Source organism: Siphateles boraxobius, unplaced genomic scaffold (genome assembly GCF_051911475.1).
Source record: "Siphateles boraxobius isolate OS27281-9 unplaced genomic scaffold, OSU_SipBor_1 13, whole genome shotgun sequence".
In the NCBI taxonomy this organism is placed as follows: Eukaryota; Metazoa; Chordata; class Actinopteri; order Cypriniformes; family Leuciscidae; genus Siphateles; species Siphateles boraxobius.
In genome coordinates this window covers 27,965,938-27,993,820 of record NW_027508733.1, presented here as the reverse complement: position 1 = coordinate 27,993,820, position 27,883 = coordinate 27,965,938, and the positions used below count along the sequence as shown (strand labels likewise).

Sequence of the window (27,883 nt, the reverse complement as noted above, 5' to 3'; positions counted from 1 at the left end):
TTAACTACAACGATTTTGAATCAGATTAACTTTCTATTGTTAAACAGTATTTATATGTTTATCAGCTAACAATTACCCTGATCTCAAGATTTCAATACCAAAAAAAAAACCCAGTTGACCACTAGTCTACTACTTTCAATTCAAGACAAGTGGGTGAAAACACATTTTTGCAAGTCTTTAACTCTTTCCCCGCCAGCATTTTTGAAAAATGCTAGACATTTTTGTTAAAGGGGTGGTTGATTATGATTTCACTTTTCTACCTTTAGTTAGTGTTTAATGTTGCTGTTTGAGCATAAACAACATCTGCCAAGTTACAAAGCTCAAAGTTCAAAGCAAAGGGCGATATTTTCTTTTAAAGAAATTGCTTTTTAAGGACTACAACAAACAGCTGGTAGGGCTTCCTCCCGGGGTTAGTGACATCACAAACCCTAACATTTACATAATCCCCGCCACTGGGAACACGATTTATAGATTATCATGACAGAATATGCTAATCAAAGACTAGAAGATAACTACACATAAGCTACATAAATTCATCAACTAACCATTCAGAAATGTTGTCTACATGTTGTCACTTCTTCTCGATTCTCTCCATCTTTGTCCGACTCCGGCTTGAACATAAAAGACTAAAAGTTTTTTAAATGTTCAGTTGCTTGTGTGTGAGGTAATCCAAGCTGTTAAGAACTAGCCGTTGTAGCTCCGGCCTCCGTACTGTGCTAGGAGCAGCAGCTCATTTGCATTTAAAGGGACATACACACAAAAACTGTGCATTTTTGCTCACCCTCAAAAAGTAACAATTTTAACATGCTATATAAAAAACTGTGGTGTTTTTTGAGCTAAAACTTCACATACACACTCTGGGGACATTGAAGACATATTTTACATCTTGTGAAAAGGGCATTATCCCACCCCCTTTAATGCCGGGATTAGTGTTGTCTCATAAATGATGGAAATTTTCGTCAATGGTGGAGAAAGAGTTAATAGTTCGACTTTGTTAGCTTCTGTGTGTGAACTTAAAATGTGTCTGAAAATATTTACGTCCTTAATGTTGCTGCTGCTTGGATGGTTGTATTAGTATTCTTGCATATCAGCATCAAATTCTTGTGCTTGTCAGTCAGTCAGCCAGACAGTAAAGTTCATGGCTGATGCATGAGCGTGTGCCAAGATCCGCCTGTAGCGCCGCAGCTCCTGGAGGACAACATCACCTGATAGCCTCCAACAAATTCCCCAAGTGTAGTAAGCGTAACATACAGGGCAGCAGACCAGAAAACATGCACACAGTAGATAAACAGACTCTTTGTATTTTGTCATATTTTGGATTCTAAACAGAACCATTAATAGTTACCATGGGAATGCGCAAATTGTAAACAAGTCTTCTGAATGCGCAACCATGTCACCTCAACTACACATAGGCCTAGACATTAAAATGCGGGCTGGATAAGTGACATTGCCTTTTTATTTTATCTTCATAATCTGACCTGGTCAGAGAGTAAAAGGTAAAATTTCCTGCAAGGTGCACCAACTTTCACAAAAACAGCGGATGCAGCTTGACGAATACTGTAGTTTTCACTCAGTCGTGACCTCTCCATGATTGTGTGTTTTTTTTTTAGAAAAGAGTTCCTCAGGGGAAATAATTTTACCTTGAACTGTTTGAGTTGAGTTGATTTCCGATTGTTTTAATTCAATCTGAGTCAGAGCATCAGAGGGCGGATGAAAGACTTTAAAGGGGACATAATAGAAAACAGGATTTTCCTTGCTCTTTTCCTTGAAATAAGAGTCTGATGTACAACGTTGTCGTACTTTCAAGTTCACAATATAAACCCCCCTCCCCAGTCCATCCAGACCTGAAAACTTGCAAAACTATAAATAAATATTATTTATAATAATAATATTATTAATAAAATAAATAAATAAATAAATAAATCACAAGATGGTTAAGTGTAGAATATGGCCACTTTAAGCAAAGAAGTTATCTTAACCTTTTAAACCTTGAATAAAACACTGCACATTCTCATCTTGTTACAGATCTGAGTTTAATAAGCTATTTTTCTCTCCTTTTATTCTCAATGCTGATCAAAGCCAAAGCAGAGCCAACATTAACTTCATACCAATAACCAGTTAACTCGCTTGCTCATTCATGCTTAGGGATTATGTAATAGCTTAATGACAAAAAGAGACATGCTGCTCATTTGATCACAAAAGCTGCAAAACAAATGACTGACGGTATTTTAGAATTAGAATAACAGATTGCAACCTTTCAAACTTGCAATGAAATTAGACACTTCATTCCACAAAGTGATTCTGATGGGATATATAAAGTAAGTCTATAGTTTATAAATCACCAAACAAACCAAACCTAATACAAAGGTTGATGTCACAAATCTTGTCCTGATCCATATAATTTTGCCGGGCTTTTTTTACTGAAATTAAAGATAGCCTAAACATGTATGCACACTGAACCACATTATTAATTAAGAGTTGTTTAATTAGTCAATTTAATTTATTTATTTGCCAATCATCACACAGACCACTTGGTATCCTTCATAGACCATCAGTTGTCCACAGATTGAGAGCAGTTTGAGAACCACTGACTGCACTAACCAAACAAATACCAATAATAACCATATAACTGATCCAATGAAAACATCCTTTCCCAAAAGAACCATCAAAGAACCATTCAACCCTGTGTAATAGACCTCATTTTGTTATGACACTGATAAATAAACTGATAAAGAGGATGTTTGTGTACTGCTATGTATCACATGGCACTGCTGTGACTCTCTATTTCATGACCACACAAGTTCAAGCCCCTCAGGACAGAGTCATTTTAGAGGCACAGATCCTGTAGATCCTAATGGCGAATATCACATGGTGCTGTCAACCATGTGCATAGGAGGGAATCTTGGCTTTATAGTTGGCTAATTAGATATGGTCACAAGGTAAACTGGTAGCCACTTTTTTTTTCAGTTTAATAACAGGATTCTAAAGGAAATAATTGCTTTCCTAGAATTTTCCACTAGTTCTTTATTAAAAAATAACAAGAGAATTGTTAACCAAACCATTAATGAACAGGAATCGTCAAGTGGAATCAGAAATTGAACAATAATCAGTAAACTTCTTTTAATTTCCCTTTACTAAATCTAAGTCTCAGCTCTGATATCAGCATAATCTGGATCTGGTTAGGTCAAGCTCAAAACATTACTTGGTGAACTCGGAAACGAAGGGAATGTCAACAGGCGACCTTTAGCACAGCATAATAACCATCTCACTCTCCCTGTGGAGCCATTTCAACATTCCAGAAATGGGAATGAGTAAATAAAAAAAAAAGCATATTAGAACAAGAGACTCATTCACATCTGCACAAGCCATTGTTGCAATCTAAAAAATTTAATTTCAGAGTCATGTCCATTGTGGGATCGATGACGAGAGAGATGATTACTGAAGTTCATGAGATGAAGCTGAACTTCTGGCAGTGACAAGGACCGTGACAGTAGATTTGTATCACTGAGGAAAACTGAACTGAAACAATCAAAGCTTGCATGGATGAAGGAAGGGACGACTGTTTCCTGGAAGGGTATTGCGCAGTCAGGAAAAAGAAACAGTGTGGTTGTGTGTGTAAGACAATGATGCATTACCCCATGAGCCAAAAGACTTTCTCACAAGTTTGCTTGCGCGCACACACACACACACACACACACACACACACACACACACACACACACACACACACACACACACACACACACACACACACACACACACACACACTTATCAGAGGTTTCCAGGGAGACGAACACAAACAGTGGAGATGCATGTTGCGGCCCCACCTCGTGCCCTTAGAGAGCAATCAACCTGGGTAAGTCCCCTCCTTCCATTCTGTCAAATTTCACATATGGTTCTTTTTACCATCTTCAAGGGACTCATATATAGAAAACATCTCAAACACACGATAACATAAACCATGTGTACAAAAGCTTTAAGAAGTAATGGAGCAAACGCGCAATTACATGGGATGATCTTCCGTCTTCACTCTTCATACGAGACCTTACATCAAGCACTTTGCCAGATTAAGACGTTATTATCAGCCACCTGCTACGAGTAACAAGCTAGAGGTGAAGATTTCCATTGGCGTCCCAAAGGCACTAACAAATATATGCTAGGCCGTGAACTTGAACTATGACCCTTTCAACCACTAGATAAAAAGAGTAATTTGTAGGACGAAGGGTTGCTGAGGTGAGTTTCTTTCCTCTGGGTCTCTTTGTGTTTCCAAAGCACGGAAATGAAGGGATTCCACAGACTTTTCTCCTACGCAGTCGTCTTGTTCTGCTCAGGAATTCACCCCAACTGAAGTGGGGAAAAAAGGTTTTATTCAGGGGTCCCATCTAAAAAGCAAGGGAGTCTTCTGAAAGGCTTGTTAAACACTTTGATCTCAGTCCTTTCTGTTCTTATTTTAAACAGGCAAGCTACAACACGCAAGTCTAGTCGCAGACAACCAGTGTAGATGCAACACCAGTTTTCTACACAGCTTAGTTTCTGGCTTATTAAATTTAGCCTACACTAGTTTCTCTTAGGTTGGGCTGGGTTGAAGACTGGATTTTAGACAAAAAATAAGCTAGGGCAGGAAATTCCAATGCAATAGGCAAGAGGAGTAACTTACAATTGAAAAGCAAATAAATGTATGGAGAAAAGAACTGAGAAGACTCAACTAAACTGAAGAGTTGTTCTCAATATCAAGGTCTGAATTGATCTCTTTAAGAAGAAAGGAAACTTTAGTTGAATATTTGCTTTGATGATCATTTATTATGAATGATCTTAACTAGCACTGAAAGCTGTAAGGCTCTTTTCCAATCTGGCAGGTTTGTAATAGAAGACAATTCAGCTGGAGGAAGTGAATCAAGTTCCCACCGAGGTGGTTATTTCTCAATTTTTTCTGTGAGAACTGTGAACGCCCCACTGTGTATCAATGCCAAACACCCATCGGCAGGGGTTTGGAAAATTCCGGAGCCCCTGCAAAGTGAGCAGAAGGTCAGCTCCAAGCTGAACCAGCAGTAAAGGCCAAGACAGAGACCAATAGATGTCCGCTCACCCAGCAGCGGGAGCCATCACTTCCCCTGCCAAATCCATTTATGCAGCATCACCTCCTGCCGAAACACCATTCAGCTAGTACCACTGTTCAAGATCAGCCTTCCCAAAAAGATAGTCGCTTAATCCATTCAATGGACAACAGGACCTGTCACTGGACTTACTGTAAAATTTCAGGAGGACAACAGTACAACTAAATAGAGTAGCAACAAGAACACTTTCTACTGATTGTGCGATTGGCCATTAATGTCTCAGTGGTGATGGGTGTCCACCGTTGGGATGAGGCAAATCAAGAAACAGAATATAAGGAGCCAAACTTCCTGATAAACAAAGGGATCCTGCAGGGTCAAAGACATTCAGCCAGAGCCTCCACTGTCCACTGGGGCGACATGCAAAGAGACAGAAGCATGAGTAATACGTGACTCAGAACCAACAGTAAATTCTAAACTCACAAGCCATTTTCCAGTTTTTCAGTGAAGAAATCTAGAACTTTGAGGTAAACAATTGCAATCAAATTCAACAACATTGAATACCAAACAGAACTATAACCAATATAACTGAACTGGGGATAACTGGGGTTATGCCATTTCCTACAAACAGGGCTTATCATTAGGGGGGTGAACACCCTGGAACATTGTCCCAGATCTTTTGATATAGGAAGTATTCTAAGGTCTTCTATGGTACAGCCAACTCATTGGCCATGCAGAAAAATGGCCTCTTTCTAAAAAACTAAATTCCGGAACCTGTAAATTGTACCAGAGACTCTACCCACAAGTATGGAAAACTTTGTTCCTCAGGAAAAGCCTTGACAATGGACCACCAATGTACACAGCTGTCACAGTCAGGGCCGTTGAGGCAGTCCGAGAGGCATGGCAATGCCTTTTTACTGGAGGTGGTTGCACTCAAGTCATATGGATAGTATCCCTCTTTGTGTGTTGATATAAGACTAAAGGTCACTCCTTCCAGCTGTTTCCTTCCACACCCCATGGAGTGAGGGAGTAATGAATGAGTACAGACCGCTCGGGGAGGATGGTACTGATTGCTCAAGGAATCGACTCACTGCTGCTAACTGTAAACACACACACGTGAAGCAAGACAGGCAAGTCATTTGTAGCAAGTTTTAAAGAACAAATTGAGGATGTGACCTATAAAATGAGAGGAAAGAGTTTTAGAATTGCATCACTGATTTGATAGAGCTGAGGTGATCCAGACTGGTTTGCAAAATGTTTCCTCTCTGCAAAGTAGCTCATCACAAATCATGCCAACTGAAGCATGAAGATATCACCTAAGTGTCTGCTCATAAAATGCCTCAAAGGCTAAGAGAATTAAATATAATCCTGTGCTGGGGGAATGCGTTTTATTTTATTTTTAGGCATTAAATCTACGCAGAGTCAAATCACCTAGCTCTCTTCAACAGGCCATTTCAGGCCAGGTTCAGGCACAAGAAAACGTGTCACAAAATGTAGGGATGCTCCCATCCAATATTTGTATCGGGTATCAGCTCCGATATGGAATAAAATTGTAGATCGGGTATCGTGACAATGGACCCGATCCATTGGGGCATCAAATTACTGCGTGAGCAATTCGAAAGCTTACAAAGCAGTCATTCACTTGTGGGAATTCTATGCTGTGAGCAAGTGTGTGACATCACGCGCTAGCAACATGCACACCCCGCAGGCGGCAGGTAAACAAGCTAACGTGCACGGAGCATACCTGGCCAAAATTTCCGTTTTGGCGAGTATCCTCATAAGAGCAGACTGACCAGTCTTAAATGAGTTAAATAAAGTATTAAATGAACCTAAAGAGTTGTGAGAGAATGAGGCGCATGTGAGATCCATGTTTCTGTTAGCAGCTGCTGCTCTTAAAGGGACAGCAGCCAATAATGCTGGTCTGTCAGTAAAGTTAATCAAAGAAAAGATTACTCACTGCTCTTGACTAAAGAACTTTTGTAAATTTAATAAGGAGTAATCTATATATAATTTAAAATGTATGCAGTGCAAACTGTTTGATAACTTTATTCAATTTCTGTATATTTCCTACCTGTTAGACAAATGTTTTAAAAATATACTGTCTTTGTTTCTACATTAATTATGATGGAGAGAGAGAGAGAGAGAGAGAGAGAGAGAGAGAGAGAGAGAGAGAGAGAGAGAGAGAGCGAGAGAATCATACTTACTACAGATGCTACAATGCATTTCTTAACTGTAATAATATTGTTTAGACCGGACATACTACACACTCAGCTTATACAAAGAAAGAACATATAACAGGCCTCTATATACAATAGCTGATTATATCATTTATACATCATAAATACATTTTACCTTTAGGGTTAGGCCAGATTAACATTTGAGGATTATTTTGTCCCAAAAGTACTTCGACACACAGGTTCAAGACCTTATTCTTTTACATTATTTCATTTCCTAGCCTTTTATCCCCTTTCTCACACACAACATGTAACTATAAACAGGGTACAGGCCTACCCAGCTGGAAAAATGTTTTTGCCATTAAGAAAACCTAAGATCTAGAGACAGAATGTGAGACATGAGGAGTGTGAGCTTTTTTAAAAGTGAGGCAGCGTGTGTCTGAATTTACTGGTCACTGGTAAACCAATAAAATAACTTCCAGACTGTCTTGCTTCTTAGCAGTGACCAGTGGGGAGAAAATCACTTTCAAACACCATCTATGATCTCAGTTTCTTTTTCATTTCTCTTTCTCCCCTTCTCTGTTTAAGGCATCATCTCTCTCTCTCTCTCTCTCTCTCAGTCCTGTGTAGTGTACGGATTGTGTGAGCTCAGAACTGGTGGATGACTCTCATATTTCCATGGGGTTTTTTTTCTTCTCTTTTTGTCCCTGAAATGGACTTACAACAGACACAAGGAGACATTAAACACTACTGTGTGTCCATTAGGTTTGGTGACGGTCAGTGGAAAGATCTTCTAAGGACAGCCTGCACACTTCCCCAACAAATAATTGACATCAATATCTACAGCACAGACCTAAAAACAGCATTTAATTTGACATGAAAAATATGCGTGGGTTACTGATAAGAATATATTGTTTTATGTTTGCGTGTAAAATTCCTATTTTTTCTTCTTGTTCCTCTTGGTACAGAATGAATATTTGGACAGGGTGACCCAGCATAGTCTTGTTTTCCTCTGTTTTCATTGCCCCTGCTCCCTCCATCTCCTCTTATTCCTCACTGCTGCCATCCCTCCATCCAGTACTAATGCCTCTCTTCTTCCACCTCACTGACTCCCAGCACTTGTTTGTCCTTGCTCTTTGTTCGACAGGAGTGGAGAGGGCGGAGGGGTTCAGACCCCCTTTAGAGAGCCCCTCTCTGTCTCCAATGACGGACAGTGCAATATTCTCCCTGCCGCACCCACATGGAAAAATAAACAGGTGTCCACATGTAGCCACGGAATGTTAATGGTTTCCATAACTCTGCTCCCCACCTGCCAAAATGCAAGCAAGTCCATAATACAGATCCTGACATATTGCATTATACACTGAATCTACACTGAAGTCAATGTGTACTAAGAATATTCATTCAGAGAGACCTGAAGCAAACCGAAGAATTCTTTGCAATCAATTTAAATGGTCTGGCAGTTCAACCAATGGACTAACTTTTTGCTGAACAATAGAGGACAGACAAGAGAGTTTGAAAATTCAAGTTTTAAAGGCCATACATTTCTAGACTTTTAGCCTGAAAGTCTTGAAGTGTGATGAGGACTATTCAGTTGTCCAAGGCCTGGAGTCCAACCAAGCCGCACTACTAGGGATGCTCATTTCGGTTATTTTTCCCGACCGACAACCGCCGCTCGTAAATCGATTATTAACCGTTAACTGATAAGATTATAACGTTAATATTGAATTGGCATTAAATAAAAATAAAATGCGTATCTGTGACCCGTTAAAAATAAAAACAATTGTATTTATTTATCAAAGGGTTTATTTTAATGTGCAAAGTGCAATCTGCAGCATAAAGAACAGATCAACCACAGAACCTGGATTCAGATCAAATTTTGTGACAACAGAGGAAAAACAGAATAAAATAATACAAAAAAACCATGAAATATGCCAACACTTAATATATATATTTTTACACTTAGATAATTAACAAATTAACATGACAAAAAGAAAACAGTGAATCCGTTTGAACGAAACGGATTAAAAGCCGGCATTTTTTTCCGTTAGACTAAGATTTTTCGTTAAATAAAAATAGCAGCCCTACCTCAATCCACACCGTGTCTAATTTTTATTTAAAAAAAGCAACATGTCAACGTGATTTGGGGTTAGTCTGGAGCGCAGCCTGTTGACGGTTAGACCCGCGGCAGAAAACACCCTCTCCGATGGCACAGATGTCCCGGGAATACACAGGTAACGTCTCGCTAGAGTGGCCAGCTTCGGGAAGCGCCTTTCATTTGCTTTCCACCAGTCAAGAGGATTAATATCCAGAGATGGAGGATTGTCTCTCATGTAGATGTCAACCTCTTCTGGATAATCAGTGGCTTGACGAGGGGCGCTGTAGTCATCTCCCAGGAGCATTATCATGGCGTTACTTTGGCTGCGGTCTTTATCTCCAGCTTGGGTAGCAGACACCGCTGTCTCATCTTCCGCATTGGCTATTTCCATAGCAGCACACATTTCAATAAGTTTTGCTTTTGCGGCTTCTTTCTCCGTTTGTGCAAAAAACGGGAGATGTTTATGGCGAGGGTCCAGGACAGAGGCGATCAGCGCAGGTTTGGCCACCAGATCATCCTTGTCAACCTGTGACGAACATATAACCCCCCAATAAATACAAAACAACGACAATAATAGTAATGATAATAATAATAGCCTAATAATAATAATAACTACCTGCATGCGGCCACTTAAGGACTGCCGAACTTTTGCCTTGAACTCCGTCACTCTGTGGCCGTCATCCTCGGCTCTCATCAGGTGTGTGTTCAGCAGGCTAAAGGTGATGGGGTAAATGTTGGAAATTGAAACGTTCTTTTCTGATGACATTATGGTGGTTGCACATTTTAAAGTTTCCAACACGGGTGCAATCTCCTCCATTATTTGCCAGTGTTCGTCTCGTATCTCCAGCGTTCTGGCATCTTGCAGCCTTGTAACCGTTCGGTCAGACAGAACAGCTGTAACAGCCCACCTTTGTTCGAGAAGTCTTCCGAACATGTCACACACCGAGTTCCATCTTGTTTTACAAGACTGAATGAGCTGGTGTTTCGGAAGTTTCATTTGTGATTGTTTATCTTCCAGTGCCTTGCATGCAGGGGTGCTGTGGTTAAAATGCCTAACCAGGCGCCCAGCTGCAACGATGACCCGATGCACGAACACATTAAATCCATCATTTACAGCTAGCTGTAGTGTATGAGCAAAACACGGAACCGACTCCCAGTTCACCCGTTCTGGAGAGTTTGCAGCCACGATGTTGCGTGCATTGTCATGAACACATGCAGACACTTTCCCATTAAGTCCCCATGTCTCCACCGCATCAATTAGTTTAGCTGCAAGGTTCTCAGCTGTGTGTCTGCTAGGCATACTCTGTGTTAGAAGGACAGCTGAATTAACTTGCCAGTCCTCATCGATGTAGTGACACGTTATTGTTATATAGCTCTCCGTTGTGAGTGCCGTCCAGCAGTCAGTCGTAAGGGCCACGCACTTTGTGCTTTCGAGTTGTGATTTAAGCGATTTTTTTCTCTCCTCAAAACGGGCTTCAATTCTACGGGTAATAGTGCATCTTGATGGGATTTCGTAATTGGGCTCAATATAGCCCAGTAGCTCTTGAAAACCTTCACCACAGACGACACTTATGGGCAAAGTGTCTTTTACAACCATTGAACAGATTCTCTGCGTTATCTCCTCAGATCGCCGTGCATCGCATCTTCTCCCTGACAACATGGCGGGCAAAGTTTGTTGCCCTTCATCACTCGATGCTTGTGGATGTTTGCTTCTCAAATGATACTGCATCGTACTCGTACTACTGCTGTATTTTAAAACAGCGCAGCATATTTTACAGGTAACCTCGTCTTCGCCCTTTCTGTTGAAATGGTCCCACACCGTGCTTCTTTTCGATCGCTTCATTTTGCTTGCTCGGTAAAAAAATGTCTGCAGGCACGTGTGTGGTTGCGTGTGTCAATGCGCCCCGTGAGTTAATACATAGTTTTAACTATATAGTAAAACCTATATAGTTTTGTTTTTTAAACCATGCAGCAAAAAAAAAAAAAAGCTTAAAAAAACGTTTTAAACCGTTTAACTGATAGTATTAATCGGTCAAAATTTTTACTATCGGTTAACGGTTAAACGGTCAAAATGAGCATCCCTACGCACTACTGTTGTGTTTATTCCATAAACAGGGCTGCTTACTCACACAATGTCCATCAGATGGTCCCTGTAATGAGGTCTGGCCTCAAGACAGTCTGCATGATCTCCTTCACATGGGGTCTCTCAGACACTGGGTGGTCCAGGAGACTCAATATTGAGTTTTAAGTGGTGTTCCCTTTCTTTCATGACTTCAGCATACAAGAGCTCTTCATGAGCCTGGGGACGCATTACTTAGGAATTTTGAATGGCTACATCTAGGGTTAGTGTGACAACCCAGTTTTAGTCAAATAGTAGAAGGGATGTACAAAATTGCCACTTTCCATAATCGATTAGTTTGTGGTTAGAAATCGTTATAAATTAGTCCACGTCATGTCCACCAGACCCAAATGCAACCCTAAGCTCTTGAGTCCACACTTTCGTGACGTAACGCAGCTTTGACTGTAGGATAAAAGTCTGCTGCGGAGCTTGAGAGCCTGGCAAAAGAGGGCGCAAATCGGCTGCAAAGGGGGCGCGCGTGAGCACCCTTCTGAAGCCTAAAATGACAAATGGGACACTCTATGGACTTGTGGACTTAGACAAGCGGCAGCCATTGTAAGTCCACAAGACTGTAAGTGCACATGAAGTGTGCCATTTGGGACATGGCCCGGATGAGAGTTTCTTATGGATATATGGATGTTGCCTTCAATAAGAGAACTAACAAATAAAAAGGCTATATAACTACAAACTTTTATTGCACAAAAATAATGTAAATCCAATACAGAATAAAACAAAATGGCTTAAATGTCCATATCTGGATGCAGAATATTGAGCTTCAAATGTCAGAGAGGCAAACTATATATTGTGGCTGCGATACATCTAGTTCAAGGCATCTAACAGTTTGTTTAGCCTTTGTTCCTACTCTTAGCAATGCTCTGAGAAACACCCTGGAGCGAGTAACACACCATAAACAGAATAAAAAAAAATACTGTCCTTTAATCTCTTCACAAATTAACTTGTGGATTCTGCATAATGGCACGAATTTGATGTACACTGGGACACAGTTTGTGTTGCACAGTAGAACCAATCAACTAGTCTGTGCAACCACAAACTTTTTCGAGTAGAAAACTTGGAGCAAAATAACATAATTTCTTATTTTGGACACTTGAAATTATGCTTTGGTGACAACAGATTCTGTCCATCTCTGCTGCTCTTGTTTTCTGTGATGCTCTACAGAGGAACACCCAAACTCCCGCTGGGTAAATGTTTAGTTTTCCATAACTCAGTGTTATTCTCCACTTTTGCTTGTTCCAGCTGCAGAGGAAATGACAATGCTCGAAAAAAAAACAACAGCCGGTGCAATTCATAATCAGCATCTCTCTACAGCTGGTACATCTTGAGTATGAGGTGCTTCCTCAACTGTGAAAGGGGTCCTGACCCTTAAATCCAATACGCAACAATATAACGCAATAAAATATTGAGTAACAAACACTCACATGGGGGGGTCAGATGCTTGTTTCAGGAATCCTTTCAGGCTTCTTGAAGAAAGAAACACTATGACTACAACTAAAAGCAAGATTACGATTTGAATGGGATAAAAGGCTGGATACAAAAGATGGAGATTAGGAGAGTGGCTCAAAGTAATGCATTTGTTAACAGGATCTGAGCAAGTCAGCAATTTGTTTTCAATCACACAAGGAAGCACAGAAGTCCATGTGTGTGTGATATTAATGTAGGTTACAGATACAAAAATTCTGTCCATTATTACTTACACGATCATTATTTTCATGTTACAGGCGATAGTCGATTAACAGCCTAACTTTAAATGCTATACTATTTTGTGTAAATAAATACATTACACTGAAATCAGCTATTTTCAAGTCGCAATGTAGCGCAAGTAACAACAGATATTTTTGTCCATAGTGTGATGTACAGTACATCCAATTAAAAAATAAGAGCAGAGACTTAGTTCTATCCATCGGTTGTTGACTGGATGAAGGCAGATCCAAAAAAGTAAACATGCATTGATGAATGCAATGACTGAATTGTAATTTGCAGTTACTAGAGGTGTGATGAGGCACTTAGCTCATGAGACACGAGATTGGGTTCACGCGAACGAAACGAGCAGAGATTTTTGCACACATTTTTTAAGAAATCAGCAATGACTAGAAAAATAGTCTGCGCATTTTGAAATGTTTTAACTAATTATCTTGTAATGAATGTCATTTTCAGTCCTATTTTAATTATGAATTAGCATATGCATTGGAAGACAATAATATACAAGCACTGAAAAACGTTTTACCACAAACTCAGCTGACCGACTTCTCTCCTGTACGATTTCACATCTCTTCAGACTTAGAACTTAGAAGATTTATGAGCTTCCTCAACTTTTGACCTCCTATCTAATATCCTTTCCACAAATTGATCATAGAAATAAAAAAAGTATGAATAAAAATGAACCGTTTTCTCTTAGTCTTAAGTGCAAACAACAAGTGCAAACATAATCAAAGTACTCTCTCAATATTCAAAGTCTAAATAGAGACCAAATTTTTCTTCAAGCATGAGATAAGAGATGGTCACAACAACAAATCCCAGCCTAAGATAAATTTCGTATTGGGATATATTCGCATACATCAGGAAGCCACTTTCAAAATGTGGGGTATTAAAATTGCGTTTGAATGTGCGCTTGCGTTTTAATTTCGCTTTCTCGCATACTCTGTGAAGAGGTAGCGGCGGTGCAGAGCGCGCATTCTACAAGATAAGATATTAATCAGATTCTTAGGCTCAGTTGTGCAACGAATCCTCCGCCATTGTCTCGTCAGTCATCTCACTTTCATCACGTGCTCAATGAACTCTGATTCCTGCTGCACTGTGTGTGACTCTGCAGCTCGTGTTGGATGAGATGGATGGAATTGAAGCGACCATTATCCAACTAAATTAAATGGTTTTTATTTCTATAAAAAGCAAAATGACAGTGGAGGCGTAATGTAAACGTAGCGGTGGCATATTCTATGCTATTTTCACCCTCAAACTCCATCATGGCGATATCACGAGACACCTTTTCAAGGTGATCTCGTCACACCCCTAACAGTTACTGATATTAATTTTAAGATTTACAAAAGATAACATTTATCATTGTTATTAATTTATTAGTGTTGTTAAAGATTAACTTTAAGTAAGCCTTAGATGATGGAAAAGGTAACATGTATATGTAAAAATGGAAGAAATGAGCATGAACATTTAAATTCCCAATATCAACTGATACCATTACATTGACACAGTATCTCTCTAAATACATCCAATATATTGTAAACATCTAGTTTTTAAAATCCAATTAAATTTGTCCTACTTTGAAAGTGTATGACGTTCCTGAGAGACAAAGAAAGATAGAGGAGAGGTGGGTTAAAGGGAGACAGGATAGGGAATATTGCTTTACTTGTTCTGGCCTTGTGGTTTCTGGATAACAATGGATATTCCATTTCCCTCCCTGAAGACTCCAGCCGGCTACAGAGGCCCAAAGCTCAGCTTAAAAACTTTTTGTCATGACTTCATTGCTCTCCCACCCTCTTTCTCGCCTCTCTTAGTTCTGACTTTCCCTCTGCACTCTCGCAATTCGGTCTCTCTGTTCCCCTGTGGTGATGGTTCACATGCCGTATGTGTGGCCTCATGGCCTGACAATTCCTGTCCCTTTTTTTCGCTCAACGCAGCCGCAGGGCCTGGGGCAAGTCCGCTGCTCTGTCAAAAACATCACATGGATTTTGAACCCACAAAGTTTCCTGATTTCAGGGTTTTCAGAGTTGCCACTGTGATTTGCCTTAAGTGTTTTATTGATCAAAATCATATCTTGGAAGAGAAGCTTGATTTATGATTTGGCATCATTTACTTACACTCATGTCATTCCAAACCTGTATGTTTTTGTTTCATCTGCAGAACACAAAAGAAGATACAAGTGTTTATCGTCCATTCAATGAGAGTCAATGGGGTCCAAAACTAGATGTTGTTTTGGACCCCATTGATCTTCATTGTAAAGACAAATACTGTTGAAACATTCTACAAAGTATCTTCTTTTGAGTTAATTTGGAGGCAGATCTATTTGTTTCTCGGATCAAATCCACAATCTCCCATGGAGATCAGTGAAGCAGACCAGATGTGGTGCTTTCTGAAGAGATTCGTTCCCTGGATCTGTCACGATACCACTGTCAGCACCGAATCAGACCTGGCATTCTGTGTCAGATAGCAAATCTGGAAGGAAATGAGACTTTGAAGGGTTGAATGGAGGAATGCGAGTGGCGTGAGAGTGGGACGGGAGTCGGATCAGATCCCCTCGCACACCCAAAGTGGTAGTCTTTTTCCAGGTGTGTTGCTAACTTCTTGGATTAAACACAATATTGGAAACAGAAAAATATGGACAGCATATGGATACTGGGATGTAAAGATCGCATATATATCAAAATAACCAATATATCGGTTAACAACTGATATTACAGATTTTGGAATTTATCATATTGGTAATGATCATTTCCTGATTTTTATTTAGATTATCTTCTTAAAGTCCCTGTAAAGTCAAAATTAAGTATGTGTTCTGAGTTTGTCACACCACAGAAAAATGTGTTACTAGCCACCCAGCCAAATTTGAATGATGAAAAAAGCCGGCAAGTACATAAAATAAGCTATCAAAATCTTGAAAAAATGAGCAGTAGTCTCTGCTCTCAAACGCTGGGGGCGTGTCCGCTGTCTGCACTGAAACCACGCCCACTCGCGGGCAAGCTGCCGTCGCCACACTCAACTATCACCGCTACTGCCGGAATGGATGCTCGCACGGTGGGCACGCACTGCCGATGATGGCACCAGTTGTCGGCGCGACGGGAGGATAAAGGCCGAGGCGGGAGATAGTCGGTTCGGCCCCATTCACCAGTAACAGTGGATTATCAGTGAATCCCAGTTGTCTCCGACGAAAGTTTATAAAACTATCTTGTGTAAAATGATCACTAAAGAGGCGGGTTTTGGCTGTGATCCTCAGCTCTTCATCAAGCTGGCTCTTCACAAAATTAATCCACCTCTTCTTGATGTGATCGTTTTTCGGAAATTTAAATAAGGACACCGATCTTTTTTGTACGTGATTGCATCCAGGTACGCATTTCCCTGACGAAGGCATAGCTAGCTAGCAAACTTTAGACTGTAGTACTGTAGTACTGATACCCCTTTTCCACCAAGGCAGAGCTGGTGCGGAGCCAGAGCCTAGTTTCAAATTGGTTCTTTGTTTTTCGACCACCAAAGCACCAGCTCCGAACCAGTAAAAGTGGTTCTTAAGTAGCACCAAATCATTGCTGGTCTAGAAGTAAGAACCACTTACGTCAGCGGCTGGGGGCGGGGTTACCGTGACCAACAAGACAAAACGAAACTTGTGACCGCCATTTTTTAAATAGCAGCTAATCGTGCTAATAGCAGCTGGATTGTAATCTACGTTAATGCAAGTTACGGCGAGCTGCATGAACGTGCTGGATTCGCAGTGTTTGGATACCGATGTAGGTTTGCAAAGCCATGAGCATAAATAGTAACGCAACGACCGCAATTGTTGATGGAAGGCTTGTTCGAGATGCATCGGAGCGGCATGGACTGATCGGAGCTGCGGGAGTGTTTGGAGAGCATACGACTCCTCCTGCTTTTGGATCGCTCCTGCAGTTCGAGATTCACAGTGCCAAACCATCTCGAAGAAGCCTGGTGTGTTTGTGTGTGCCGCGCTAGCGTTGCTGGGCAACATGAGATGTATTCAGTGACGTAAGATCTGGCTCTGCGATGGCTCTCTAGCCTGTGGAAAGGCAAACCGGTTCTTTGAAAGCTCGTCAGTCGAACCAACTCCGAACCGGCACTAGCTCTAGCTCTGAATCAGCACCTGGTTCTTGTTGGTGGAAAAGGGGTATGAGAGTAACTTGCGATTAGTGGAGGGGCCAGCCTCAGTGGCTCCAGTGCGTCAAGTAGGGGCGTGTCCAGGAGCTCAAGCACTCCAGTGTGTCATCAAGACCCCGTTTTAGCCTCGCCCCAAAAATCCGGAACAGCAATGGTGAAAAACTGTTTAACGGTCTAACTCCACAATCCAGTACCTCACAGTTCACAGTCTTTGTAATATGTTTTAGCAATACATTTCTAACATTTATAATGTGTTTAGAATTTTTTTTATTGAATTGCCTTTACAGGGACTTAAAGTATTACCCTTACTTAAGGTGTATTTTTATAAATGCAAATAATTTTATAACACTTAAATATAAACTTTAGCAAAATTCAAAACAAATATGTAATTTTCATACAATGTTATTTAAAATGACTGATTTATTTATTTACTACTTTTTTTGTTTTATTCTTAATTTATTTAGACAAAAAACTACAGATTTTAAAGATCACCCTATTTATTGGCTATCGGTCATACTATGAAAATAATTATAGTCCAGAATTAAAGAGCAAAAACAAAAACATAGGAAGGTTGCTCAAGTAAATCTCTAGGCCTACCTAAAAGAACTTTATATTGCTGCAAAGAAACGCTGATTAACTTCTACATCGCCATAGTCCTCCAAATGAGCTCCAAGTGAAACCAGACCCACATACACATATCCTCATGGGTTAATCCCTCTTACTGCCAAATCAGGCTCCCCCACCCACCATCAATCAGAATCCAGCCCAATGACACAAAAATAACTTCAGCGTGTTCATAAACAAACTCTTTCTGAGCATAAAAGTATTTTTTTTTCTTCTTTTCTTTGATTGTTGAAAGCATGTCACATCTACATCACTGCAGAAGAATGCCGTGAGTCCCGGCCCGTGAGCCCAGACCCAACCCGAATACATTTGGTTCAGTTTATCATGAAGCCTGAGTCCACATTACTCAATCTGTCTCACACAAACACCATTAGTCCACACACTCTAGGGGCTACGGGCCGCCAAGACACATACGTGGTCACACAGACACACACAACCATTTGTTACCTGCAAGTACAGAGGGAGAGGAACGTTTCCTGTTGTTTAATTTTAAAAGCAAAGTGATCAAATGACTAAAGGATGGCAAAGGCTGAATGAAGGGAATGTTACATGACATCATTTACACTCTGTGTCAATGCAGCATGCATGAATCCTACCATCAGTCACATGACATCTCAGGTTAGGATTTGTCCAGAATAGGGAAAACATCTGATCACAGACTAGTATTATTTTATTTTTATTTTTTTAAGAAAAGGTCTTTAGTTATGTCACAGCTACAAACCATGATTTGATAGTAACTAGATTGCGGCAGATGGAATGAGGGGGAGGGTCATTCTGCTTCTAGAGAGCATGTGATTGGACAAAATAAGTGAGTGCAGGATGAGTCACCAATAGACATCAAAATCTTACTGAGCCCAAACTTTTTATCTGATCGTATTTTGTTCTGATTTGCCAGAAGATAATAACTGGAAATTGTAAAATGCATAACTACCCTTCGAAAGTTTGGGGTAGGTGCGATTTTTCTTTTATGTTTTTGAAAGAAGTCTCTTATAATCACAAAGACTGCATTTACTTGATCAGTAAAAACAGTAATATTGAGGGGGAAAAAAGAACAGCATTTATTTGAAATAGAAAATATACTCAATATCTTTTATAATATTAAAAATGTCTTTACTGTTACTTTTGATCAATTTAATGTGCTCTTGCTGAATAAAGGTATTAATTTATTTTTCAAAATGAAAATAAAAACCTTACTGGCCCCAAACATTTGAACAGTTGCGTGTCTACTAAAAGTGAATTGTCAACATGCAGGAGGGCTCTAGCATAATGATTAGCCACAATGCTAACAGACTTGGACTAAAATCCACAAAACTTTTAATATAAGCACATAAAGAAGAACATCAGATCATGCGCTAACCTCTAAACCACGTCTCCGACAAACCAAACCAGACCCCCAAGACCCACATCCAAACTAAAACCAGACCACAGATAGACCCCCAGACCCAAAACCAAGATTAGACACATCAAGACCCAGATACCAAGACCTACTGTAGCCCAAAAACATTACTGGCTGTCCATTTTATTGAGTCAAAAATGAGAATTTTTTTGACTCAAAAAAAAAAAAAAAAAAACCAAACCAAGAGACAATGCGGTCTGAAGATCTACATTCTGCAGACTATACATTATCAAACACTTCCATATACTACATGTTGGTTTATTTATAACGCTTCTGTGAGGCTATTACTATACTGAATACTTGTGTGACTACTTGTGATGATTTACAATCCCAAAGAAAAACCTAAAATGAATGCTATATTCACTGAATATCTTGGAGTAAAAATTAGGCATTATTTATGACATTGAAAGTAGTGTTGAAAATATCACCTAAAATCATAGTACTACAGAGATCTAAAGAACTTTTTTTTTTGATTTACAGCTCTTATAGTGCCAGTGTGGATTTCAGATCCCAATTTACAGAACAAAAGTATTAACGTTAAGTAATTTACTGCTAGCGTTGAAACCACAGGCAACTGGATATTGTCTGGCTTTTGGCAAAATGCAAAATTTCTCTTGAAGTGTAGCTTTTAAATCTCTTGGGACGGTCGTCAGGAATTTCGATAATGGGGAAAGCGGCACTCACTCCAGTTTATTGACTCTTTAATGACATCTGTGCACATATCCGAGTAGCTCTTAGGATTCTGTGATGTGTGGGTGGAGCTTGTGAAGCTGAGTGACAGCATCTTTTCACACTTTAAAATGGATAAAAGAATGATTTATGGCTAGCCTGAGGACACAGAGGCTCTCCCGCTTTCCCATTGCTTGACACGTTGACCGTCAAATAGTGCAAAAGCTTTTTCGTAATTACACACCTTGACAACGGTTCACACGCTTACATTCGTTTTCATTTTTTCAGCTCAAACTTCAGCGACAAACAAATATGAAACCTGCTCAGATTTTATGGTTTTGTTTTCTCCAAATAATCAAGTCTCAAGTATATCAACATATTCTTACTTCAACACTAATAGATCCATCGTTGTGAAACTGGAAACAATAAATATGTTCCAATATGACATTAGAAAAAAAGAAGGGTCTTTTTAAATTTATCACAATGTGTTGTATATGATTTCAAAACTTGTTTTCGGAATACCAGGCATAACAGTTTCTAACCACTGGACGGATATTACAGAAAAAGCTGTCCTGGGAAATTGTATTGGTATCAGTGAGAGACCTAAAATCTGTAAAACAGCAAAAGAAATATGTCTGCACGTCAACCGTTTGGGGCAAGATAACATCCTCCAGCAGTACGGCAAGTAAATGTTTTTCAATAAAAAAAAGACTGTACCTCAAAATAATGGAAATAAATGTCTTTCAACTGAGTTATTCTATCAGGCTGCATGCAAAATCGAACATACAACACCAAACAATATTGTCTGATTCACAAACAAATGACTAAATAAGAATATAAACCAGTTCTTTTTAGTGACTCAAATCATACAGAACGACCAGTGTAGTCCGAATGCTCAAAACAAATGACTCCTATGAACCAATCCTTTTAACGAATAGTCTGACACAGTGCCCTGTATAACTTACTCTAGAAGAAAGAGAATTTCTTTTATATGCAAGTAAAATGAATATCATAACTGAAATAGACCCAAATGAATCAGAATCAAATCAAATCAAAAGGATTTCATCACCAGAATCAAATCAAACCTTAATGAATACCCAGCTCAACAATTCAGGATTCTTCCTCTCAAACACATACAGGGCATGAGATTTATAAAGAGGGCAGCGGCAATCATGTGGACTGGTGTGGTTTTCACAGCATTTCATCTATGAACAGGACCCATTCATCTGGAAACACAGAGCATTATGGGCCAAAGGCACTGCGAGCAACCTGCTTTTATGCCCACTTAAGATCACGTCAGTATACAAAAACATATGAAAGAAACTCACCCGCTGACTGCCGTACTCAAATCATTGCATGCTGCCTTCAGGCAAAGAGTGTTTGGATAAGTGAAATGACACGGCAGGGCCTTGTTTCAGAATCAGTTTACATCAAATACACTTTTGCACCTTCGCTAAACAATACACACACAAAAAGTCGCCCCTTAGGCAAAGTGGCTCCTTTTGCTATTAAACTGAAGCACATTGTCGACACCCTGACCTGCACAAAGATCTACCCGTCAAGGTTCTAAGGAAGAGAGAGCTTTGCTGAGGCAAGTCCATCTGACTTTGATTCGGAGTTGGATTCGGCCCCAGGGTCGCTGCCTTGTACGCTAATGAGTTATTTATTTGCCCGACTGCAAGATGATAGCTCTGAGAATTCAGTTTGAATTCAACAATATACAAACAACACACCTCCACCGCTAAGATCCAAGAGCTCATATGTACACTCAATCTGAAAGGATAGTGAAATGAAAAGAAAGTGAAATTAAAATAAAAGTTTGTAGATAGTAATTAAAAGGTATGTGTTTCTCAGGGGAATCCAAATTGTAAACCTTTTGGGAGAATGCAAAAGTTTTGCGAGCAAATATGCGAATTTCTTGGAGGAATGAAAGTTTTGAGAGAACCCACAAGTTTGGTGAGCCAATGCAAAAGCATTGAAATACAACTTTTCAAAGTAATTCTTTCAAGAGAAATCTATGAAAAAATGCAGACTTATCAGGTCAGTGGCGCTTGGCAAGGTGACTCGGCATTTATTTTGGACCAGAACTGCGATGCAAAGGAATGCACCTCAAAAATGCAGAGGAGATTAAAGGCACACTAACCTCAGCACAGAAGAAAAATCGCAACAGACAGAAAAATTCACCTGCTCGAATTCCAGGACTTCCTGTTCTCAAGGTTTTGTCTCTCCTCACACTTCTCAAACTCAAAGCACAAAAAATCCAGAGTTCCTACATGGGCTCTCCAGTCTCCACTGGAGAAGATACCACAATACTCATCTCACACGGTTAGGAGAGACTGATAGAGAGAGAGGCAGAAACAGAAAGAGAGAAAGAGACACACACACACACACACACACACATAAGGGAGGGATCTCTGATTAAAATTCTCCTGGCACATTGACGAAGGCCGTTGCAGCAATAAAGCCCTGCTGGCTGGCTTTTGTTCAAGTTTAAGGCTGTAGTCTTTTTTCACTCCGATTCTGCCTCTTTTGGTCTTCTGGCAGTCTTTTCTGGAGCTGAAGGGAGGTGCAGGGATGCAAAATGAAAAACTACCAGGGTAAGAAAAAAAGATGGCCCCCTCCTCCCTCCCCACACTCTTGTCTTCTCACTTTCTTCAGATGTGGTATTCATTGGTCTCTGAAGGGTTACCCTGTCCGAACAATGCCCAGCATCAGACCGCAACAAAGCCGGAGCAGCTTTCAAACCGTCTTACAAAGTAACACTGCCTTCAAAGCTGAAAGACTGCAAAGAGTTTGCTTTGTAGATACACAATCAGAAATGGGGAACTAACATGGACAGAGATAAACCTGATAAAAACCTTGCCAATTTTAACATTATATCCACTCCGGATATGTATGGACCAATATTGCAAGTCTGGTCAATACCGATAGGCCAATAATTGGTATGGCTGATAACTGGACAATATTAAAAAATTCTAAACTATTTTGTCTAAATTAATTTACAAAACAATCCTCAGAACTTGAAAATGTAGGGCAACACAAAATTAAAATGTTTAGCATGAAAAATGGATATTCATTTTTAAATTGGCAAAAGATTATATTTAACAATGTTATTAGTTTATTTGTTTTTTAAAGCTTAATTCTAAGTGAGTGTTAGATTACAGCAAAGGTCATTTAAATGTGAAAATTAAATATCTAATACAGACTGATACAGATAAATACATTTTTAAAAAATCAGTAATATTGGCCAATAACCGATACGGTACCAATATATTTTGCAATACCATGTATTTTGAGTAAATGTACTAAATACTCATTACATCTCATTTGTTGTATAATCAGCAACCCCACAAAACCCAATCTTGCGGTCTTCATAAACTCACATCCATTAAAACCAAACTCAATGCATATCTCTGGAGTCGGTTAATGCCCCACATGTGAGTTGAAACCAGAAGTGCAACTAATTTTACTCCAGTGTCGGTAATTGTAAAGAAGCTCTTGACAGTGCCAGGTTAGTTTCTCCAGCAACATTTTTTCAGAACAAAAAGTGGGGCTCCCAATTGGTTGTATCATCTTAATGGGTTTTTAGTATTGTTAAACGGTTGTCCCAAGGTCAATTTGTTAACTGAAGAGGCACAAAGAGAGTGACATTGAATTAGCATCTGAATAACTTGGCCTATATACTATTCTGCTGAGTAAGTCATCGATAAATGTGTCTAGTTTGTCTCAAAAGCTTCTGTTGGAGTCTGTAAGACCAAAGCAAGTGCTGTAGACGTAAACTAAATTTAAAAAAATGCCGACGATCATCTCAAATGGGACAGCCTAATACAAGCAAAACATCCAAGTAGAGCTCTTTTCTACACAACCGGTGGTTCCTGATGTCTTTTTAATTGCTGAGTGAACTGCCGAGCTCTGCAAGGGAGTGCTGACCAAAGGAGACAGTGAAGAACAACAGTTATGGGAGGATAAAGTATGACTGTGTACTGTTTACCACAAAAAACTCAAATGAAAGCCCTCAGTGGGGCCTCTGCAAGTTTGGGTCTCTCGGGGGATGTTAAAAATCAATATGCAACCAATTATTCAAGCAGGAGGATAAGTCTCTTGCAGTCCAAAAGTTGACAAGAAGCTGGAAGATTCTGTATGGTATTTTTAAGAGTTACGCAACAAAAATGATGTGATAGTTAAGGATAGGTAATAAAAATCAAGTGTTTAAATGTTGTTTACAAGTCTATGTGGTGTTTTTAAAGTGCTTTAAGACAAACCCCATCCAAATTCATCAGTCAATACCATTGGTGATTATTTTCCCCTAAAAACTGCAGTGAGCCAAAGACAGTCTCAAAAACACGGTTTAAAATTGCCCTTGTTCTCTACGTCACAAACATGTTGTAAGCAATCCCATCACCGCCAAGGGGGGCGGGCTTCAGCATATCATTAAATATGACCGCTCTGAAGCAATGGAGTCTCAAATGAAGCCAGTTTATTCTGGTATTTTTCTGTTGATATGAAAAATCCGGTAGATTTAGCAATGATTTAGATTTTTCTGAAACCAAGCCCGCGGCACCGATGCCCTCAGGCACAATAACCTAAAAATAAAAAAAACATGATAAACCTGCCTATACTGACACTGACATACAGATATTGGACATTGGAAAAGCAGACGCTTCATGATATGGGCCCTTAGAGTACCCCTACCATATTTCTGCATCAGAAGATCACAGACATGCAGGTGGGCACTTTATGTGGGGCCCCATTCATATCTTGGCACCAAAATATTACAGACATTGCAATGCTCAAAATAGTGGCTGTAGGAATACAAGCTATAGGAATACACAAACAATACTTTGTTAAAACAGCCAATCATCTTATTAACTATTTTAGCATGATTGGAGCTCAAAAAGGCTAAATTTATTAATTTTTCTTGGTCACATTCAGGCCGGGTTCCAGAATCAAATCACGGAGGGTGCTTCTTTCTGTCATATTTAACTAAAACGCTGTTGCTTTGTCAGTTCATCGTGATATCACAATGTTCCGTTATAATCAATGAAGCTGCCAACAATGCACAATAAATCTCTTACTTACATCGTCGTGTCAACACTTTGATTGTTAATGAGAGGTTTTGCGAGCCTGCATAACACAGCTCTGAATAAAAACTCTTGCGTTTTGACCAGTGAGTGGATTCTGACTAACTTAATCATCTCTAATTGGTTATTGCGTTCAAGAGATCAACACCTATGCGGCACCACATGGCTACATTGCTCACCGCTGCCAAAACACTTCGTAAATAGATACATTTTATGTTCTCCAAAGCGCAAACACAAACATGCACTGGAGCATTTGCCAAATTTATTTCGCTTATATATTATTACAGTATTAACTGAGGGTGCACTTGCTTGTGTTTGGCTTAGCACCCCCCTAGAACCGGGCCTGGTCACATTTCTTGACTGATTTGAAATATGTTATTGACATACTCTTGATAAACAGTCTTTATGAATTTAGTCATTCCTTATTTAACTAAACAACAGCTATACTGCTGTGAACAGAAATTAGCTGCTTAGGGTGTCACCAAGATGGCCATCACACCTAACTTGCCTTAAATGGATTTGGACGCTATTCTAAATTTTCTGCATCTGAAACCCATTTTAAAACATGCATCTTCAAAACATTACAGATTTGTAGTTGCAACTCCCCTCAACTCCTTTACTCAAAGGAGTTTGACACCGTCTTACAAAAGGTCAACATCCAGATGTGTGTATGCAAAATTAGCCAGGAATAAGCAGCTCAGTAGAATTTACATAACGCTGTAGGGGGAAGTCAAATCTGTTTACTTGAGTAATGGCCATACTTTCATCTTTTCCATGGGGACGAATAATAAATGAAAAACATTCACACATTACACATTGCAGCAATGCTGCAACCAAATTGAACAATTAGCTGATAGCATGCTGTATGTCTAAAGGCCCTAGTCAGGTTAGACGTCATATTGAATTTAACGCAGATGAAAATTATATTTACAATGGCACGCACTGCATAAAGATCCAAGGTCACATAATTTTCACAAATCACAACTTTTAAAATGGTTTTATGGAGTTTGACCACTGAAAGTTTTTTCCATAAAGACGGATTGTACAGCTGATGAAATGTATTTTGTTAAACAACAGTATAGTTAATTGAACGCACTGTATTCTATCCCTCACAGCCCCGTTTTCATTCCTGTCAAAAATGAATTACCATGGCAAAGGTCTACTGAAGTGTCCAAATGTCAACTGCCAAACAACTGATTAGAAAAAATGTCTGTGGGGACTCCTTAACGTCTTTGTTTCAAAATTTACAGTCAATTTGTGGCATACGCCTACATCTAGCCACAATTAATTATTGCTCTCTGACATATTTGACTGGCCAACTTGTTAATGAAGTGTGAATGCCATATAAAAAGCAATCAGGCACCAAGCACGCATGACCTATAGTGTACACTTCGATAAGTACGGGAAGGAATCACAGACTGGCTGCCATCCAACAAGTGCATACTTTATGCCTCCTATCTAGACTGCATACAAAAGGCAGTGCAACCCATATCAAGTTAAGTTTGAATTATTTTACATTAAGTTAACTTAATCAGAGTTTAATTGACACTAGCATGTGGTGAACTACATACTCAAGTATTATATCAATGATTTGGGTCTTTAGGGGGCTTGCAAAATACCAAATGAAACAAAAAAGACTGGATTAACAGATTTGGGCACTATTCAGCAGCACTGACATTGACTAAACATGAAGAATTTGCAGCTGCACTTCACCACAGAGAGAGAAAAATGCTGTTCATCACCATCAAACTAAGTATTGCGTATATTCAGGTTTCAAGCTACTAAAAAAGTTGTGTTTTACAGGCATCTTAAAAACAGAGCTTTTAAAATGTATGATTGTGAAGCCGCCTATGCTTAATTTCCCTAGAAGCGGCTATGAGACCTCTATTGTTGGAATAGAATCATATTTGCAAGCCTTTTTCTATTTCTTTGATGGATTTTGGGTTTATGTTAGATAAACAGTATTTTTCAACAGGGCCCACAAGTCTATGGTTGTAGCAATGTTCAGGGAAGAAGGAGGCGGGAACCAGCGAACAATCAAATAAACTTTATTTAAAATAAAACAAACAAACCAAAATACCGCCAGCAACCCCTCGCGGACGACTGCTGGCTACCGAAAATAAACATAAAGAACTGCCAGCAGCCCCTCGCGGACAACTGCTGGCTAAAATAAAATACAAATACAAAAACACAACTAAAACACAGGCCTGTTCCTCTCTCGATCATCAACGTCGTCGCTCCTCCTTTATGCTTCCGCTCCTCCGTGAGAGATGTGAGACCGGTGTGCTTCACAGGTGTTGCTCATTAGCAATCGCACCACCGGCCTCGCGCGTTCTCTCACGTCCCTCGGCCGTCCTGTTCGCCACATACTCCCTAGCGGTGGCGATCCCTGGGGGGTATGGACCGACAAGCCGAGGGAAACGGAGACGGAAGCATGAGGAGCGACAGATCGAGAGAGGGGAGAGAAAAAAAAAAATCTCCTCCGCGGTGCCTGGCGGTGACGCTGGGTAGCCCTCGGTGGACGGCTCGACACTCCTCCGCCGCCCAGTGGACGGCGACGGCTCCTTGGGCTCTAGGGCAGACGGCAGGAGACCCCCGCTCCCTGCTCCTCCCCTTCACTGGTGGACGGCAGCAGGCTCCGGCCCACGGCGAGCGGCGGCGACTCCCCTGCTCCCTCCCGGACGGCAGCCGCCCCTCCAACTCCCAGGCGGCCGGCAGCGAGCTCGACAGTCCCCCTGGCAACTCACTCCAGCGCACCGCCTCGAGCGTCCATGGCCGCGAGTCCCCCGCTCACTGCTCCTCCCCTGCCCGGCGGATGGCAGCA

The 27,883-nt window shown here is 40.2% G+C and overlaps 2 protein-coding genes across 15 annotated transcripts in view; both read right to left on the bottom strand.

Moving 5' to 3' along the window:
• The window catches only part of add3a (adducin 3 (gamma) a), a 113,942-nt gene that overhangs the window by 46,464 nt on the left and 39,595 nt on the right, over nt 1-27,883 (bottom strand). The window contains exon 1 of one of the 14 annotated variants that reach the window (XM_077226912.1): nt 22,163-22,531. The exons of 10 other annotated variants lie outside the window; for them this stretch is intronic. The gene's annotated coding sequence lies outside the window, so the exon portion shown is untranslated. Of the gene's footprint in view, nt 1-21,306; nt 21,609-22,162; nt 22,532-27,883 lie in introns of those variants that run through there. 3 more of the 14 variants (XM_077226904.1, XM_077226914.1, XM_077226905.1) reach the window with 3 other exon arrangements.
• LOC143735631 (E3 SUMO-protein ligase ZBED1-like) lies at nt 9,227-11,183 on the bottom strand. Its single transcript, XM_077225780.1, has 2 exons — nt 9,940-11,183; nt 9,227-9,849 (listed from the first exon to the last, which is right to left on the bottom strand). The coding sequence occupies exons 1-2, from the start codon at nt 11,164-11,166 to the stop codon at nt 9,331-9,333; spliced, it is 1,746 nt and encodes a 581-aa protein (XP_077081895.1). The 5' UTR covers nt 11,167-11,183; the 3' UTR covers nt 9,227-9,330.